General features: G+C 40.8%; 1 protein-coding gene across 2 annotated transcripts in view; it reads right to left on the reverse strand.

The window, feature by feature from the left end:
- Positions 1–394: 394 nt before the first annotated feature.
- Positions 395–20043, reverse strand: part of UHRF2 (ubiquitin like with PHD and ring finger domains 2) — a 149221-nt gene continuing 129572 nt past the window's right edge. For both annotated transcript variants that reach the window (XM_068235421.1, XM_068235432.1), the window contains exons 11-16: positions 16541–16703; positions 16068–16205; positions 15217–15433; positions 10019–10191; positions 7616–7714; positions 395–1510 (exon numbers count right to left, since the gene is read on the reverse strand). In XM_068235421.1, coding sequence (XP_068091522.1) covers positions 1364–1510; positions 7616–7714; positions 10019–10191; positions 15217–15433; positions 16068–16205; positions 16541–16703 — 937 coding nt within the window. In that variant the 3' untranslated portion in view covers positions 395–1363. The remainder of the gene's footprint in view (positions 1511–7615; positions 7715–10018; positions 10192–15216; positions 15434–16067; positions 16206–16540; positions 16704–20043) is intronic.

Below are 20043 nucleotides of genomic sequence, written 5' to 3' on the forward strand. Positions count from 1 at the left end.
AATGCACATTGTAAATGGCAGATATGTATTATTTAAATGCATCCCATAGACTTACTATGGGCAAAAACGCATGCGTTTTCCACAATGCTAGCGATTCTGTCTAGTTTGCTCCTAGCCTAAACAACAGGCTGCCAACTTTACCTTTTGCACTCAATTGTACAACATTTAGCAACATTAAACTGATAATTCAAGTTATTCACATTTGAAAGGTAAAATAATATTTTTGCTTGCAATTCCATTTTGACAGTGACCACCAAAAAGAGCAGAAGCCATTTTATCCTGATAATCACACAAGACCTCAAATACAGAAAACATTTACATAAAAAAACATTTCTGTATCATATAGAGCAAAGTTTTTATGAGTGAACAGACCAGCAAATAAATGTAGGCAATGTTTTAGAATCATAAAATATTTAATAGGGTAGATTTTAGGGAATATACTGTGTATAAAATTTGAGATCACGATAGGAAGCTAGTTTAGACCCTCTCCAAGCTATACCAGTCACCCACTTGCAATGCTGTGCAGATTGTTCTGCAACTGATACAAGGCTCTACTGAAGCATACAAATATTAAACTAATACAAAAAGTGGCTTTATGTATTGGGAAGAAACAAAACTCTTATAGCAAGAGTGCATTTGATTACCTCTAATAGCAGAGAGGAAAAGGAAACAAAAACATGAATCACGTTACACTAATGTAACAACAATGCATACATATTGTTCTCATTAGTAATATTAGTAGTCAACTTGCATAAAGTACAAAATATGAAGCGAAGAGAAGCTCCCAGTAATAAGCTACAAATAAGTTCTGCAAGGAAGAGAAAGGGGAAAGAATTAAAAAAAATTCAGTAAAAAGGCAAAGAAAAAAAATGTTTGCTGTTCTGTAATCTAACACAACTCTTTGTATCTAAGTGCAGTGAGTGTACAATGAGCCCTTCAGTGAGCCCTTCAGTCCTAAAATTAATCTTGCAACACACTGTGGACCATTTGAGCACAGGAAGAGGAAGTTCATGGACTGGGAACAATTGAACATCCTAGAGGCAGTGTTTTGCTGATCATCAGATGACTTCTGGTTGTCCCCATGTATTCTTCTCCTCTGTCCTGAGGTAGTAAATACAAGCCAAATTGAAAATTGGGTGGCCCGTATCTTCTGAAAGTAGTGTTCATATCCATGTTCTTGAGAGCGAAACTACCTAGGATGGTGCAACAATGAACAACAGAAGATGTGGAGACCTGGGGAAAGGATTTGAAGAGGTTTCAATTCCATGCCATCTGTTGGTCCACAATCTTTTGTGGTTGATTGAATGAATCTGTCTTTATTTATAAAAAGTCAAAAAGAGATGTGCTGTGGGAACACAACCAATCATCGTCCTTTGGTGTAGCCAGGAAAAAACTGATCAAGAAGCGTCTGCAGGACCTTGTTAGGAATCATACTGTAAGTCTTTCCAAGGTCATGACGACAAGCTGGGCAGGTGTACACTTCAGCTCGGAAGGAACGTTGCAAGCAGCTCTGAAACAACAAGAGCAAAATAAAATAAACACTTTGTATTTAATTATCTTATGTTCGGACTTCACCATCACCGACCAAGTAAATTAAAAAATGCTAAACTAAAATGGGTTCATATCAAAACTATTTCCATTAAAATCTTTTCCACGAATGGTGGTTTGTGGTTACAATTCTTATTGATTTACATGTGGGAATTATAAACAAGTTGAGCTCAAACTTCTGCAGTGACACAGCACGGCCCGAAAGTGGGAGGAGATACAAAGGCACGCAATAATCGCTAGATCTATAGCAGTGCTGCCTGAACGGCCTCTTCTACTGCTTTTTTTTAGTAGGGAGTGAGGAAGGTGTCATTTTCAGTGCAGCTTTACAGATCTTTTTCTATTCTTTCTTTATGACTATGGTGAATAAATTAAAGGGGTTCTCTTGTATTTTAAACCAAAAAAGCTAAAACTGACTTCTATCAGCATCTTGCAGCTGTAATATCCCACGCCGTCGTCCTCCGATGCCGGTAACCTGCTAATTATTAGTCTAACTAGACGAATAGAACTGCGGCTGCGCGGCCACGCAGGTGCTTGCACAAGCACGTGTCATCAGAAGCTCACGGCGCAGACGCAATACAAGAAACTTCGTACTGCGCATGTGCAGTAAGCTTCTGATGACGCGCGACATCGGCTGAGCAGCCACTGTTCTATTCGTCTAGTTAGACGAATAATTAGCAGGTTACCGGCAGCGGAGAAAGGAGCATAGGAGGACGGCGTGGTACATTACAGCTGCTGGTGGCTGAAAGAATCCTTTTTAAAAATACAAGAGAACCCCTTTAACCACTCCAGCCTTCAGTTGTTTTTCACCTTATGCACCCGAGCAATTTTCACCTTCCATTCATTCGCCAATAACTATCACTAATCACAATGAATTGATCTATATCTTGTTTTTTTCCACCACCAATTAGGCTTTCTTTGGGTGGTACATTTTGCTAAGAATTAATTTTTTCTAAATGCATTTTAACAGGAATATTAAGAAAAAAAAAGGAAAAAAATAATTTGTCAGTTTTCGGCCATTATAGCTTTAAAATAATGCATGCTGCTATAATTAAAACCCACATATTTTATTTATCCCGGTTATTATGTCACTATCACAGTGTATGGCGCCAATATTTTATTTGGAAATAAAGGTGCATTTTTCAGTTTTGCATCCATCACTATTTACACGCTTTTAATTTAAAAAAATATTAGTAATATACCCTCTTCAGATGCATATTAAAAAAACCTCAGACCCTTCGGTAACTTATGTTTTTTTTTTGTTTGTTTGTTTTTTAAGTGAAACATTTTATTTGGGTTTTTTGTAGTGTGGGAGGTAAACAGTTAATTTTAAGGATCCATGTTCCGCATATCCACGCCCCTTTAAACTACACGTGCGGATTAGGAGGGTAGATATGCGTACTGCTGCCTTACCGCCGCGCTGTTTACCGTTGATCCACCGTCGCAGCCCCCTCCATCTGTGATCAGGATGTGAGAATCTTCTGATTCTCAATCCCGATCACCGTTCTCGTGTCTTCAGAGAGCTTGTAAATGTAGCATAAGCTCTCAGACCGGACACTTCCGTGTTCAGCCGTGTTCTATTAATAGAAACACAGTAGCACCATCTTGTGGCCAAAAAGCAATATACAACTATTTATGCCACTATACTGTTTTACATAGAAAGTTTATTAGTATTATTTTTTATTGTATTACTTTTAACCCCTTCCATCCCTGCCCCACAGTTACAGAAATAAAACACTTGTTAAAAAAAAAATTAAAAAAATTACATCATTTATTTTTTTTTACATAAATAGTTACCTTAGGGACTTTTCTAATACGGATGTCATGTGAGTATATCACTGTTTATTTAAAAAAAAAAAAAAGTTCTTGTATTAAGTGAAAAAGTATTAAAAATCCCTAAATGGAAAAATGCTCCTTTATTTCCAGATGAAATATTATCACCATACATTGTACTAGGGACACAATTTAACGTTGTAATAAACCGGACAAATGGGCAAATAAAATGTGTGGGTTTTATGTATCAAAGCACATTTTATTTTAAAACTATAATGGCTGAAAACTGAGAAATCTTTTTTATTTTTTTTTCCTTATTATTCCCTTTACAACGCATATAAAATAAAATAATTCAGAGCAAAAACTACCACCCAAAGAAAGCATAATTTGTGGCGAAAAAAACAATATATAGTTCATTTCAGTGTGATAAGTAACAATAAAGTTATCGCTGAATGAATGGGAGGAGCGCTGAAATGTGAAAGCTGTTTTGGTTTTTAAGGGAAAAAACCTGTGATCCTGAAGTGGTTAAATGTAATTGTGTGTGAATTTATTTTAAAAAATGTATGTAGATGTAGTTTTACTATTAACATTTCAAATTTACCATTAGTCACATTTTTTTCTTCTTCCTGTAAGCGAGTATAGGGATGACGTGAAACTTTTTTTTTTCTTTTGAAAGATCGCGGTTTTTAATAAAAGCGGTCGGTCTTTCTAATGGGGACTTATTATACATGTTATATTATTACAAATTCCTTTTTTTGTATAGCGCTTTTCTCCTGTCGGACTCAAAGTGCTTGCGAGGCAGCCACTAGAGCACACTCAGTAGGCAGCAGCAGTGTTAGGGAGTTTTGTCCAAAGAGCTCCTTACTGAATAGTTGCTGGCTTACTGAACAGGAAGAGCCGAGATTTGAACCCAGGTCTCCTGTGTCAGAGGCAGAGCCCTTAACCATTACACTATCCATTCATTGATCTCCGGACTAACGGACGGCGGCACGGGAGCATGTGTGATCAGCTGCAGGGGCGCGGCAGCAGCCTTTTGGACGTAGCAGATACGACCAAAAGACGAAAGTAGTTGAGAAATATTAGCACTAGCCATTTAATGATTATGGATTGATTACATTGTAAAACTAAAGCTAGGTACACAAACTTGACTGAATTTTACTGGTAAACGCTGCCTTGGGGCAAGGAGCCCCCCGAAGTCCCTTAAAGAACCTGCATGCCATATTAAGCAATGCCCAAGCAGCCCCTGATGGCATTGCAATGCATCTGTATAGCATCAGGCCCTGAACTATCACCTAAGTGAGCAAGTCCCAATCCCCATGGGTGACAGTAATTTAAAGTGTGTAAGAGGCCTAAAGGTGGCCACACACCATACAATTAAAAGATCCAATTTTTCACCAATTTGATAATTTCGATCTGCTGCCCCAAAAAATTTTGAGCTTTTCTTTGAATTCAATCAATAAATCTGATCGAATTTCCCTTTTTTTGTTTTTTTGTTGGGGAAGATTGGACATGTTGGAAATTTCAGACCAACTTTTTCAAGAATTGTATGGTGTGTGATGGATTGTCAATTACTTGATGTACAGTTTCAATCATTTTTTTTCTGAGCTTTCAATTATTTTATTCATGATTGGGGGAAAATTGAACATAGGTGTGTGGTACATTGGTCAGCTTTTTGAATTGTTACAATCAGTCAGAAAAATTGATTGCTATTCTTGAATTGAATAGATATTTAAAAAAATTGTATGGTGTGTGGCCACCTTTACACTCTCATACAGGATAGAACGACTGATGAGCTTATATTTACTGTGGAGGAGATTTTGAACATTTCCTGCAAGGAGCTCATTGCCTATAGAGTTGTGTGGTCATGTTGACATCTCTGTGTTGTAATGAATTGTGTTATTCTAACTTGCTCCATGCAGTACGTTTCTGGAGAACATGTATGATCTAGAATATGTGCACACTGCATAGACACTGACCCAGCTTTCAAAGAATGTGTTACAACGCACACAGTGTACATTATGGTACACACATTGTAATGCATGCATCTGTTCACTAGAAATGATACATGTATTTCTATTTTTTTTCTGAATTGCAAGCAAATTGCAACCAAACTGCATCAACCCAGAAGAAATGAGAAAATCACTGATCATCTTTGCTACCCATGGTTTATTAGCTAGTGACACATCTGAACCAATTGGACATGTAAATGGACCCTGAGCCAACCCATTAAAAGCAAATCTGAACTTACCTACCTGGGGCTTCCTCCAGCCCCCCCGTAGACCGCGAGGTTAATCAGCGTCCTCTAGGTTCCCTCACTTGTTCCGCTGGCGAACCAGTCAGTGCAGCGACTTCATGTGAAGTCGTGCGCAAATGCGCATGTGTGGCCAGCTCAATTACACGCCCAATGCCATAAGCGCAGTCTTTCGAGATCCGCACATGCGCAGGACACTTACGGCGAGGGGCGCGTGATCGAGACAGGTGTGCGGACGGGCTGCGCATGTCCACGACTTCCCTCGAAGTCACCGCACTAATGGAACAGTCAGCGGGACCACGGAAGGGACCCAGAGGATGCCAATGGACCTCGCGGTCTACAAGGGGGGTGGGGCTGGAAGATGGAGGAACCACCAGGTAAGTTCAGATTTGCTTTTAATTGTTCTGCTCAGGGTCCTTTTAAATAGTGGTAGCCAATTACCACTTCTTAGACTCTGGGTGCCTTCACACCGTGTGTGTTGCATGATGCATGCATTATAATGTGTGTGTACTGCAATGTACACTGCATAAAAACAGAAAAGCAGAGTACTGGCACCAGAATGCAGCAGGGATGGAATATCCACATGTGGGCTCACCAGTAGTGTACTCCTGTTCAGCGATTATTGTAGCAACAGTGAAGGAGAAAACTGGGCACCGCTACATAAAAGCCTTTTATTGTGCCTTTATTTATGTACATGTTTATGCCTCTGACGAAGCAAGGCTAGACCTTGCGAAGCAGCTGTCAGGCCTTTTTTCCCCCACTGCTGTATGTCACTAACCCAGCCACAATAAAGGGCTTTTATGCAGCGGTATCCGGCTTTCTCCTTCACTATTGCTATCATGTACATTGCGTGCATTGTAACACATTCTTTGAAAGCCTTGTCAGTGTCTATGCAGTGTGCACATATTCTATTCATACACATCAGAAATTTACTGCATGGAGCAAGTTAGTATAACTCGATTCATTACAACACAGAGATGTCAACATGCCCATGCAATTATATAGGCAATGAGTTAAAATGCAGAATTATTCCACAGACAATGGACATAGTGTAAATGCACCCTTAGATTCCTTCTTGGTGTGCAGGTTTTTTATTCATGTGCTGGGTGGAGCCCCTTTGAGAGTGGGAGTTACTTAAAAATGCAAAATATACTCCATTTCCATTTCATTTTTGTATACAGCAACACAGGGCCGGTGCTACCATAAAGGCAAAGGAGGCAGCTGCCCCAGGGCCCCAGAGCTTGTAGGGGCCCCCAGTGGCTACAAGAGGGGAAAAAAATTTCAAATCGACCTTATAGTTCTTGAGAAAATCGATTTTAAAGTTTCAAAGGAAAAAAAAATACACATTTAAAAACCAGCCGACTTTAATGGTTAATAGCAAATCCACCTTAACAATTCTAGAAACCCTAAATTTGCAGGATATGTTCTTGATCATTGGGAATAAGAGGAAAAAACAATTTTTCAAAAAGACCTTATAGTTTTTGAGAAAATCGATTTTAAAGTTTCGAAGGAAAAAAGTATACTTTTAAATGCGGTAAATGTCACTTTTAGTAGCAAACCTAACGGTAGTGTAATTTTACATGTATCAAAAGAAAGAGCAATAAATTTCCTGACGGGGTTTCCAGGGGGTCCATACGCAGCCGCAGCGCTATGGCCAGGGATCGCTATACAGCCGCAATATGGCTGTATGAAGATCCCTGGCATTTTTTTCCTATATTCCCAATTTTTTGTTTTATGTTTAGAGTGTGTGAATTTTTTAAAAAAAAATTGTGTGGGGTCCCCCCTCCTGAAACGTTTTAACCCCTTGTCCCCCATGCAGGCTGGGGTAGCCAGAATGTGGAGCTCCGACCGATTGGGGCTTCAAAACCTGACTATACCACCTGCAAAAAAGGTCCCTTAATGCCAATTTTTGCTCCGGGGTATATGTTGGGGGGGCCCCCAGGTTTATTTTGCCCTGGGGCCCCATTGTTTCTTAAACCGGCCCTGCAGCAACACCACTATAAAATCTTCACAACACGTAATGAAAAAAGAAAAAGGTTTACTCACTTTGCACACATTGTGGAGGCATGCTGTTGTAACTGGCTGATACACTAACTCCTGGCAGCAGACACACATAAAACTTTGCTCAACTTTCTTCAGAAATTTCTTTGGAGGAGAAAAAATAAAAAAAAATTAAAACAGGATAGTAATATCAAAGCAAATTCAGCTTTACTGGAGAATTTGAATGTAAAAAACATGCGCCATTGCCCATTTAATGATGATATAAAATGAATAGCTATAGGTGTGCTTTGGATGTACGCCTCGCTAAAAAGTGCAAACGATCTTCACACTTTCCCTGAGGTCCCTATTTTGCACATGTGTAAGTGATTATCTTTCCCAAAAAAACAATACTGTATATTTGTAAAACATTTCTCTAGGGGAATTTTATGAACTTTTTGGCATACTACAAAAAAACAAAAACAAACCAGTGGCATACTTAAGGTATTTGACACCCGGTGCTGGGTATTTAATGACACCCCCCTTAAAAGGAAAGGCGTGAGTGCAACATGGTAATGGGTGTAGCCTAGAAACTGCTCTGGTTAGGCACAGGTTGTTTTGGGGTGTGTGTGTTTGGGGGGGGGGGGGGGTGTTCGTGTTAGGCGATAGGTAAAGGGGGGAGGGTAAGTGTTATGGTGGCCATACATGGTACAATTTTTTCATCCAATCTTACCATTTCTATGTAGTATAAGGGTAGATTAAGTGAATATACTGAAATGATAATTTAGGCAGTTCCCTTATACTACAAAGAATTGGTAAGATTGGATGAAAAAATTGTACCATGTATGGCCACCATAAGGCGTAGATAAGAAGGAGGAGGAGGATGGTGCATGGAATGACTACACGAGTGCAGGAAGAGATGCCAGCACTAGGGGGAGAGCTGAGCAGTGAGAGGACAACGCATCGGTGGACTCTGGCGTACAGTAGCAGGTAAGATAATAGAGCACAGCTTCTGCTCGAGCGATACTCTGCATTGCTACAGCTGGGGGGAGTGCAGACACGGGGAGCTTCACAGTACTCGGCTGTCATCCCCTGCCATGGTGAACCCGGAGCAGCCCCCCCCCCCCCCTCCTGCCGCTTCCCCATAAATTTGCCACTGCAAAAAACCTTGTGGTCCTGGTTCCCTATAAGTTTAATGGGTAGTCTAACAACTTTCTTAAAGGGAACCTAAACTGAGAAGGATATGGATTTTTCCTTTTAAACGAATACCAGTTGCCTGAATCACCTGCTGATCCTGTGTCTCTAATACTTTTAGCCACAGCCCCTGAACAAGCATGCAGATCAGGTGCTGTGACTGAAGTCAGACTGGATTAGCTGCATGCTTGTTTCAGGGTGTGATTCAGCCACTATTGCAGTCACAGAGATCAGCTGGAATGCCAGGCAACTGGTATTGTTTAACAGGAAACATCCATATCACTCTCAGTTAAGGTTCCCTTTAAGCTCCTCCACCTATTCATTAAATTCCACACTAAATTAATGGATTATATATAAAACAAGCTGGATCCACTCTCTGTTTGCTGGATTCCATGACAGTGTACAATGAAAAGCTATTGGTATACTATAAACTGGGGTGACCAAACTTTTTAGGCCAAGGGCTATATCGCCATTCTTGAGAGTGATAGGGGGCCGAACTAGGGAAAATCAAACAACATTTTTGCCGATTGCCATTAGGTACACTATGCCTGTGACATTTTGTCAAAACATTTCCACAGAAAAGAATCAATATACCATGTGCAGTTAGCAAAGTGGCAGCTACTAATCAGTGGCCGTTATTGCGGCTAGCATAGTGGTGGCTGCTGATTAGTGGCTGCTACTGCTTCCAGTTGTGGCTGATAAGCTACAGGCGAACAAGGGGGAGGCAGAGTGGTGACACAAGGAGGCCCCTGCATGCAGCACTGGAGCTACGCCATGCGAGCCATGTTGAATTAACAACTATAGAGATTTGCGGGCCTCCAGAAAAGGCGTGGCGAGAGGGATTTTGGACATGTCTGCTATAAATCAAGGTTCTGGATGTAATCCTGGTTTACAGGTGAAAGAATACCTTTGCAAGATTCCACTCAATGTCCTTAATTATTGCATCCAACCCCAACTTTTGTAACTGTGGAATTGATTACATGCAAATATCTTCTCTTTTGAAAGCAGTAGTGTAATTCTGTAAAACAATCATTCGAAAACCTGTTGTGTTTGGGACTGCACCTCCCTACAAGATTGCTGGCTAATCGTGCTTGCATATGCGACCGTTCTACAGTATAAAAAGGCCTGTACACTTGGCATAGTAACATAAAGAGGCCTTTATGCTTAATATATATAGTTCTATTTTCTACAGTGCAGTTTAGATAATATAACGATTTACTGTTGGAAAAATACAGTAAATGTCATAAGCAAGAGCAGCACTAGTAGGGCCACACTTACTGGGCCATCCTTGATGGAGATGAGAACCTCATCCCACAGCTTCTGATTCTGACAGTCCTCTTTAATAAGCCAGCTCTGCTGTTCTGTAAGCTGAAATTCTTCTCCAGGCTCCTCCTCCTCCTCCTCCGACAGCTTCACAGACTTAGGTGGCAAAGGGTCCTCATTGATCTCATCTGAAATCACATCCAGCAAATACATAATTATTAAAAATGTACAACATTACGCATACTCAATGTACAGTATGGGAAAACAGGACATGATACATTTACATACCCAGAAGCAAGTTATCACTCTAGTAAATATTTCCCTCTACTGGCCAGAACTGGTATTGCAGATTACACACAGACTGGTATACGCAAATCAAGGAAAATATAGATATATTTAAAAATCCCTTGCGGTTAAACTTTGCAGTCAGTTGTGGTGCTGTTTGTGAGTTTATAGGGAACCTGAAGCAAGAGGTATATGGAGGCTGTCATATTTATTTCCTTTTAAACAATACCAGCTGCCTGTCAGTCCCCCTGATCTTTCATGTGTGCGCATCTCCACTTGAATGACAGAGCTCCGCTCCGCCATCAGTCTCCCAGCAGCGATCGTCGCTAGCAGACTGTTAGATGGCGAAACCGCCCTCTATTAACTCTGTACAGCGCTGCAATCTAAAAAAAATAAATAAAAAAAAATACATTCTAGGAGCATCAGAGCCCACCAACAAAAAGAGATCTGATCATGCTCATAGGAACAGCTAGCTACACTTAATTTACTTGGCAGATTCCTACTGCAGCAAATAATCCCATTTATTTCCATAACATAGCACATATGGCTGGCTCAGCAGAGGCCAGCATGCATGACTGTTCAAAAATGGCTTTGTGGAGTAAAGATCACAGTGACAGCTTGTGCAATTCTAGTGAATTCAAATCCTCATTGTGACAAAATACATAGTGCAAGATTATTTCTCTTTTTCACTGCAGGTAAATCAGGGGTGGGCAAAACTATGGCCCACGTGCTGATCTGGCCCACCAATGCAGGGCCGGATTACTTGTACCCCAGGAGGTGAACTGGCTTGCGGCGTCTAATAAACTCATCTCCAGCCTGCGACAGTCTGTGGGTTTTCGGCAGCAGACCAGTGCTACAGGAAAATGGCGTCCAAAGCCCTGTTCTGCCTTGTCCTGTTGCCCTGTTCCGCCTTGTCAGCGCAGAAGTTTTGCAGGCAGAGTTGCTGGCTGCACGGAAGATGATCGGGGAGCTGCGTGCCAGAGGCGGGCAGAGGAGTCTTCTGCCAGTTGAGTAAATTTTTTTTTTGTTTTTATTTTTTTTCACAGGTGCAGGAAGCACTTACTTGTATTTTCTGGTGAAAGCTGCACGCAATACTTGTATTTTCTGGTGAAAGCTGCAAGAACAGTGAGTGGCTGAATAGTGTACTGGTTAAGGGCTCTGCCTTTGATATGGGAGACCAGGGTTCGAAGCCTGGCTAGGTCAAGTACCTATTCAGTAAAGAGTTCAAGGCAAGACTCCCTAACACTGCAGGGTGGCCTCCTGAGCGCGTCCCAGTGGCTGCAGCTCTTGAGCGCTTTGAGTCAGACAAGAGAAAAGCGCTATACAAATGTTCAGATTATTATTATTATTATTACTTACTGCCTGCATTGTGTATTTTCTGTTGAAAGCTGCATGCAATACTCGTATTTTCTGGTAAAATGCTGCCCGCATTACGTGTATTTTCTAGAGAAAGGCTGCGTCATTATGTGTATTTTCTGGTGAACCGCTGTCGCATTATGTGTCTTGCTGTCTGAGGGGGTCTGCCTGCTGTCCCTGTGCCTTTGTTTGTGGCTGGGTGGAACATTGTCTAATTACCTTTAGGGTTACTTTGTATGTGTTTTGGTAGAAAACTTGGGTCCACTGTCTTTGCATTACACTGCTAAATGACAGCTCCACCCACATCCTGTAATGGCCACACCCATTTTTGCCACGGCACATTGCACACCTTCTGTTCCTACCTACATCCTGCTGTGGCCACACCCATTTTTTGCAGTTCCCCCAGTCAAATTTGAGAACCCAATGTGGCCCCTGAAAAAAAGTTTGCTCACCCCCGGGGTAAACGAAGAAAGTAAACTTCTGCTATGAAAGGGGCGAGGACTTCACTGACCTACAAAAAGTTCATCTAACTAGACTTTTCAGCACTGTGGCTCTCTGGAATTACTGATCAATTTCAGATTACATTTTCACTGAAGGTAACCTCTGACTGCATTTTCCGTAATATACTATGCTTCTACTATCCAGTATAACGCCCTTGGCGGTTAACCGCAGCTAAGAGCGGTGATCCCGACCTCTGCTCGGGTAGCCGCCGGAGGCTGAATGCAGAGCAACGCGCGCAGCGGGAGCGTTTCTACATACCTCCCGGGGACCCAGACGTCGGGGGGCATTCGGCTTCCTCTCCTCCGGGGCTCTGCTTCCTGCTGGTGAGATGGCCGGCTGTCGTCATGACGGCAGCCGGCAATTTCACTTTAGAATTGCAGCGCCACCTGGAGGATGTAGGCATAACTGCAGCGCTGGAGCCAGGGAGGTGAGTGATTGCTGGGGCTGTGCAGATCTCCATGGCAGCATGATTTTTTCCAGGTTATAGGGTCTGAAAGGGTGCAAAAAAAGGCGGAATTCCGAAATTGCCTGTGAAATTCTGCCAGTATCCGTTGATGGTTTTAAGCTAAAAATTCAGTTCAATGGCATCAAGTCCTAGAGAGAGAGAGAGCTAATTTTTCTCTTGGGTATATCACAATGGTACATGCTAGGCTGGCTTCAGCATGTAGCATTGTAGTGTGTTGTGTTGGTGGTATAATGGGTAGGATAGCAGCCTACCAAACGGTAGGTCTGGGTTCGATTCCCGGCCAATGTATGTAAGCTGGCTTTTGAAATCCTACAATTCCCTAAGCAAGCTAATTTTTCTCTTGGATAGATCACAATGGTACATGCTAGGCTGTCTTCAGCATGTAGCATTGTAGTGTGTGGTGTTGGTGGTATAATGGTTAGGATAGCAGCCTACCAAGCGGTAGGCCTGGGTTCGATTCCCGGCCAATGTATGTAAGCTGGCTTTTGAAATCCTACAATTCTCTAAGCAAGCTCATTTTTCTCTTGGATATATCACAATGATACATGCTAGGCTGGCTTCAGCATGTAGCATTGTAGTTTGTTGTGTTGGTGGTATAATGGTTAGGATAGCAGCCTACCAAGCACTAGACCTGGGTTTGATTCAGGGCCACAAAAGTTAGTCAATGGGAGTGGGCACCCGCGCGTGCTACCGTTACCACCGGTTAGCGGGGACATGTTCCCATTCATTCATCTAAGTCCCCGATTCAATGAATGCCGGTGTCTATGAGACGCCTGCATTTATTTTATCTTCCTGTTACTGTGCACGCATTACTTACGATTCATGTCCTTACGTAGGTGAATTGGAAATTATGACTGAGGACATCTTGTGGCCAAATAGTAAAACTACATCAAAAAACATTTTATTCAATAAAAATACCTACATTTACATCTAAATTACCCATTTCCCTCCCACACTCATAGTATCCATAGTACCCAAAATTAACTTTTTTAATAGGTCTGTGAAGAGGGTATATAACTGATTTTTTAATTTGCAGGCTTATAATTACTGATGGACGCATAACTGAAAAAATGCACCTTTATTTCTAAATAAAATATTGGCGCCATACAATGTACTAGGGAAACATTTTAAACGTTGCAATAACCGGGACAAATGGGCAAATAAAATTAGTGCGTTTTTTTACACAGTAGAACATTTTATTTTAACGCTATAATGCCCGAAAACTGAGAAATAATGAATTTGTTAATTTTTTTCCTTTTTATTACAATTAAAATGTGTTTAGAATAAAATAATTCTTAGCATAATGTACCTCCCAAAGAAAGCCTAATTGGTGGCTAAAAAACAAGATATAGATCAAGTAGTTATGATTAGTTGTGATTAAGTTATTTGCCAAAGAATGGGAGGAGCGCTGACAGGTGAAAATTGCTCTAGTCCTAAAGGGGTAAAAACCCTCAGTGATCAAGAGGTTAAGCAGACTGTGATTGTCTATTGGTGTGACTTAGATGAAGATCAGATCACATTTTATGACCAATTTGTGCATAAATCCATATAATTCCAAATGATTCACATACTTTTGCTTTCTATTGTATTTCCGTGTAAAATGCCTATTGCCTGGATGTCCTGATGATCATCTGCCCCTAATACTTTTAGCCAGAGACCCTGAAAAAAAGCATGCACATCAGGTGCTCTGTCTGAAGTCTGACTAGAGTTCAGGTGCTTGTTTAAAGTGTGTGATTCAAGCACTACTGCAGCCATAGAGATCAGCAGGACAGCCAGGCAACTGGTATTGTTTAGAAGGAAATAAATATGGCAGCCACTATATCCCTCTCACTTCAGGTTCCCTTCAAAGGAAAAAGAAGGTCATGTCAAATTTTGATTTAATTTACTTTCCTTCCATTTATGTAATTTAGTGACTTAAATTGGTAAATAAAATCTATTCATTGCATTATTGTAGCAAACCACCTCATATTACAGTATTGCATTTGCACAGTACTAGTTAAATACAAGTACTGACTCAAAAGTAATGAAAATTGCCCATTATTTCTGTCAAGACAGTAGACATAGTAGTGCAGCGCTGGTGCTTGTGAAGGACGCAACTTCATGTGTCTGGTCCTGCAGCTGGACCACCATATTTCTCAGCATTCTGGCACAACAAGTGGAAACACCTTTGTACATATCCTCATGGAAGATGAAGACAATTGTCCCAGGATGGTACAGCAGAGGTTAATAATCGAATTGTGTGTTAACCTTGGGAAGCGCAGTGCAGAAACTCTTGATATGTCAAGCAAATCTAGGATGATGAAACTGCCATACTGCTGTGTAATCATCCAAAAAAAAGTCTTCACTCTCCATGACAACACATGCAATGCTTCCACTAGTAAAACAAAAATGCTGAAAAATATGTTAATCAAGCTGCAGGCTAAGACATGTCAATGTACAGTATTATGTTCATACCTGTACAGCATTCCCAAGCCGACCTTCCTAAAGAGAAATGGACAGTCTCATTACTTTTCAATCTAGCCTCATAAACCAATTAAAATACTAATGTTAAAAAATAGATACATCTCTGGAAAATATATAGTGTGCATGTGTGTGAACAACATACCATTTTCAATATGCCTTTTCTGGTTTCCGTTGCTTTGTGCACTTTCAAGTTTGGTGTTGTTGCGGGTGGCACGGCCATGCTCTGGGGTGCTTGGCTTGCTCTGACTCTGGGTACTCTGATTGGAGGAACTGGCAGGACTGCTGGGCTCAGATTTTGTTGGCAGCTTCTTCACTTTTTTTTCCTTGTTAGCCATGGCTTCCAAATATCCCTCTGGGAACTACACCAAATGCAATGCAAATCACATCACTGCTGACAACATGGTTCAACAATGCCTGAAACCAATGCTCAAAATAAACCGATAGGTCAAAGTAATGCTATTCACATACATTCTGAGCTAATTCAAGTGGCTGCCATTCCTCAACAGAAATACGGACTTGGGTGTACAATTGCCACTGCTAATTTTCATGAAGTAAATGTAATCAAAACAGGCACTCTGAATGATCTTGAATGGTTAATTTCAGATGAAATGTGGTGACCCTCCACTCAATTTGACAGATTTGACACAGTTTCTAAATGTAAAATCAATGCAACATTTTTAATCAAAAATGAAAAGAAAAAAAAAAAATCAGGCATGTTCTATTATAAATATTGAGCCTGCCTGAATTAGACTGCTCAGATTGAACTGTGGGCCCACTGATGTATGCATTGCCCTTAACAGCCCAACTTATTTCATAATAAATGTATTTATATCAGGAAAATGCATATGCATATAGACTAAAATGAAATTTTACAGACATTTTTTTTGCTTTTTTATAGACTAAAATGCAACACAGTCTCAACCATGTGGTGTATTGCAGTAAACTAAAATCCAGGATAACAAGAGGTATTATTTATCTTAGCTCTGGCCTTACCTGCAAACTCAGCCCAAGCTTTTTTGTGCGTTCAATGCCTTCTGCAGTCCAAGGGGCTGGCTCAGCGTCATCCCTCCGTAAAAGATAGCGCCACACCAGGAACCCACACTTGCCTATTTCAGGCCAGTATTTTACCACCTAAATTACAAGGTCAGGCAGTATTCACTGTGTTTCTGAGAAATGACTAACATTACGAAGCAATATGAAATCTGAAATTAAGAACATGCCAACACTGCTATGATGCAATAAAAACAGCATACCTGAAACCAAAAGTAATATCAATGCTTGTTGCCACTTAATATTTCCATTGTTTCTACCCAAAAAATATTTGAAGAACTATTCTTTAGAAAAACCTCTTTCATTTCAAACTACATAAAAACTAAATGTTTTAACTTTGTCTTGTAAGTTGCTTAAGATAAAAAGGTTTTAAAGTAGGAATACGGTATATTAAGAAATGTTATGGAGATGAAGACCTTGTAAATGCCATCATATCTGTTGCCATCTTCAGGGGCATATTTGCTGATCCTGCGCCCCTTTGAGCTTCTGACTACCCGAACAGGCTTGCCGGCTCTCCAGTTCTTAGATTCTGCTCCATCTTTGTCATTCAGGGCCGCATCACAGTTTAGGGCCAAAGCCCTGGGAATGTATGGAAGAAAAAAGCACAATAAATTTGGTGAACGTTATTATGTAAGTATCATCACATTATTTGTGAAAAGCTTTGCCAGGGAGGCTAAAAGGACAGAGGGTTTTTTTTTGCAAAGAAGATATATTTACAGAAAGTTGCCAACTGAGTTTTGTATTATTAAACTGATAAAAACTAAAATACTTTAGCAGACATTATTTCTGTATTGTATTTTTTATTTATATAGCGCTAACATGTTCTGTAGTTCTGTACAGAGTACAAAACAGACAATTGTGGAGAAGATAGATATTTATGTAGCTCAATGCACAACAACACATTATAAGCTTGTTTGCAGAGGTGTGTTTTAAGGGTGCATTTGAAGGTTTCCAGGCTTGGAGCATGACACCCAAACTGTGGGCAAGAGTTACAATGGAGTGGTGACACTCATGAGAAGTCCTGGATGAGAGAGAGAGAGAGAGAGAGAGAGAGAGAGAGAGAGGAGGTAACAAAGCTAGAGGAAAGGAAGGCTTCATGCGAGGAGCAAATGTTCCAGGTGTGATGGTATCTGGACCCCAGTAAGGTAGTGTTTGGAGTTTAAACCGGATCCTTCGTGTACTTGGCAGCCAATGGACAGATTGGTAGAGAAAAACAGTATCAGAGGAGCAGAAAAAGAGATGGATGAGACGTGTGTGTTTATTGGCACCAACCATGCTGTATTAACCACCCTGGCGTTTTGATTTGCGGCGCTTGGCCGAGGGTGGGGTTTTTTTTAACTTTTTTTTTTATTTTTCCCTCCTCCCCTCCGATCGCTGCGAGCGATCATACCCAACAGGAAATCCCGCTCTGAACGGGATTTCCTGTCAGGGCTTCCCTCATCGCCATGGCGACGATCGGAATGACGTCATGGGGAGTCCCGATCCACCCCGTAGCACAGCCTGGCGGTGATTGGCCAGGCTGCGCATAGGGTCTGGGGGGCCCCTCTTTCACGGCGGATCAGCGGCGATCGAACGAAACACGCAGCTAGCAAAGTGCTAGCTGCGTGTTTAAAAAAAAATAATTATAAGACCCACCAGGGGCTGAGCAATCCACCGCGGCGGTCATGGATGAGCTGAGCTCGTCCGAACCGCTCAGGTGGTTAAGTAGTTTAAATCCCCTTTCTTCCCCATCCTGATATGTTTGAACTTCTGGAACTTGTCTTGAGTAGATGTGGTACTGTAGATGCCTAAATGCATTCAGTTGCTACCATGAGATTGTCAGATTAACTATTCGTTGAAAAGCAGTTGAACAGGTGTACTTAAGTAAGTCAACAGTGAGTGTATTTACCTCCTTGTCTAGCCTACAACAGAAGTATTTTGTTTCATTTAGAGGAAAATAATGCTTTCAATAACACCATAGAATATATTCTAATACTGTAATGAAATATTTTATAATAAGACATGTAAGATAACAAAAGCCTGTTGAAGAATAAAAACATTTGTGGTATTAAACATTAAACAAGTGATGCATCAAATATTTAGATAACTGATGTGAATAGTGAAGTAGAAATGCCTCTAGAATCAAAATATAAAATGTGTAGCATTGAGTGTTCATTGCAAAAACAAAGACTGTTCAACAGCAATTCATTAGTGGCACTGCAGTGGTACGGTTTTAATCTGCTTACTTTAAGCATCAGATTTTATCATTGTACATAAAACTATTCATGTTTGTAATAGCCATTACTCTACGTAAAATACAAATTACTAAAGGAGCACCTCTGATGACAGAAAAATTAGAAAAAGTAATAACGGCCTGGCACATTATGTGTACAGTAAATGTCACTGTAAGCCTGTTTCAGCCTGTCTCTGACGCGTTGCTCTGCCCCTTTGAAGAAATAGGGCTTTGCCCTTTTCTGTATCTCCAGAGTTGTAAACTGTATTATCTGCTACTGCTGACTTTTACTTACAACAGGCTACATGGAACCCTGGAACATCCCTAAGCGCACCCACGCTTCCATTCACATCCATGCCTGCCACCAAATGTCTACACTAACGCAAGTATAGCCTGCATTGGTTATTTGTCTTGCTCCTCGCATGCTTTCTGGCTTGGCTCTGAGCTTGCAAGCTTTATGATGTGCTGATGGACTGATCTAGTCACGTTTGCTTACTGCATAGAAGTGATTTTGTCTGGACGTTTTGCAGCTATCAGATATGTGCATGAAATGACAATAAATGGTGTCAGTTTTATCCTGCTAGTGCCTGCCAGCCTTTCCTTCCTTGTGAAAATGCTGATTATTGTGCCAATCCTCTGCCTGTTGTACTTTCCTCACCACTGACTCAGAATAGGACTATGCAGATTAGGACTTCGGATTCCACTAGTGCATGCTTGTTTCAGGTGTGACGACTAAATAAAATCAAAGATAGCTTTATTGGCATGACCAAGATTCATTACAGGTATTGCCAAAGCAAGGGGAAAAGGGGGACATGGAAGGGGGTGGGGTAGGGGGACAATAGATAAGCAGTCTGTGGACATTTTTTTGGTTTACAGACCGTTGTGCTCCTCTCGAGCAGCGATTGTCACTATGGATTCCTCATTTCCCAGTAGGATGTATGTTTTTCTCTCATCTTCTAATGTGAGAAAGTCTGGGACTATTTAAGTCAAACAGGTGACAGCAAGTCCGTTGTGGTTTTTAAAATGGTGGCAGCAACTGTTGCCTAAAATTTCCTCTTATTCTAGGTCTGTAATATTATACCACTTATTTAAATAAAAATATATTTCTCTTCTGGTCCCTGCAATACAGCTCTGTATACCTGTATTCACAGAGGTAACCTTGGAAGCACAAAATGCTACATTTTATATTAGGATACAAGAATATGGAAAACACTCCATCTATAATTTGCCAGTGCAATAAAGGAAAGATAACCACAGTGACAGAATTTTTAAAAACAAAACAAAAACCCCAACACATTAAAAAGCCCAGGACCAAAAAAAAAAAAAAAACCTCAGTGATTTGAAGTAATAAACATCAAACCATCCGTCTTCACTGCGTAGTTGCTGGCCCCGGTGTTACAGGTTTGCAGTTATCTAGTAATATTACATTGTGATACAGCCTGTTAATACAATGCTTAATTACACAGTAACACTATGTATTAGGGCTTGCATACACGGACTATTTTTGCACATAGGCTGGCATAAATACACAAGACTGCAATAAAATCACCAACAGAGGACTACAATATTATCAGGTCTGCAAGCTAGGAGCATGAAACCACATGCCGATGAAAGGGGAATTAGTGTCACGCATGTTAAAGGATAAATTAAAGTGTACCAGAGACGATTAACAACAAAAGTTTTATACATACCTGGTGCTTCCTCCAG

The sequence above is a fragment of the Hyperolius riggenbachi genome, chromosome 1 (genome assembly GCF_040937935.1).
Source record: "Hyperolius riggenbachi isolate aHypRig1 chromosome 1, aHypRig1.pri, whole genome shotgun sequence".
Lineage (NCBI taxonomy): Eukaryota > Metazoa > Chordata > Amphibia > Anura > Hyperoliidae > Hyperolius > Hyperolius riggenbachi.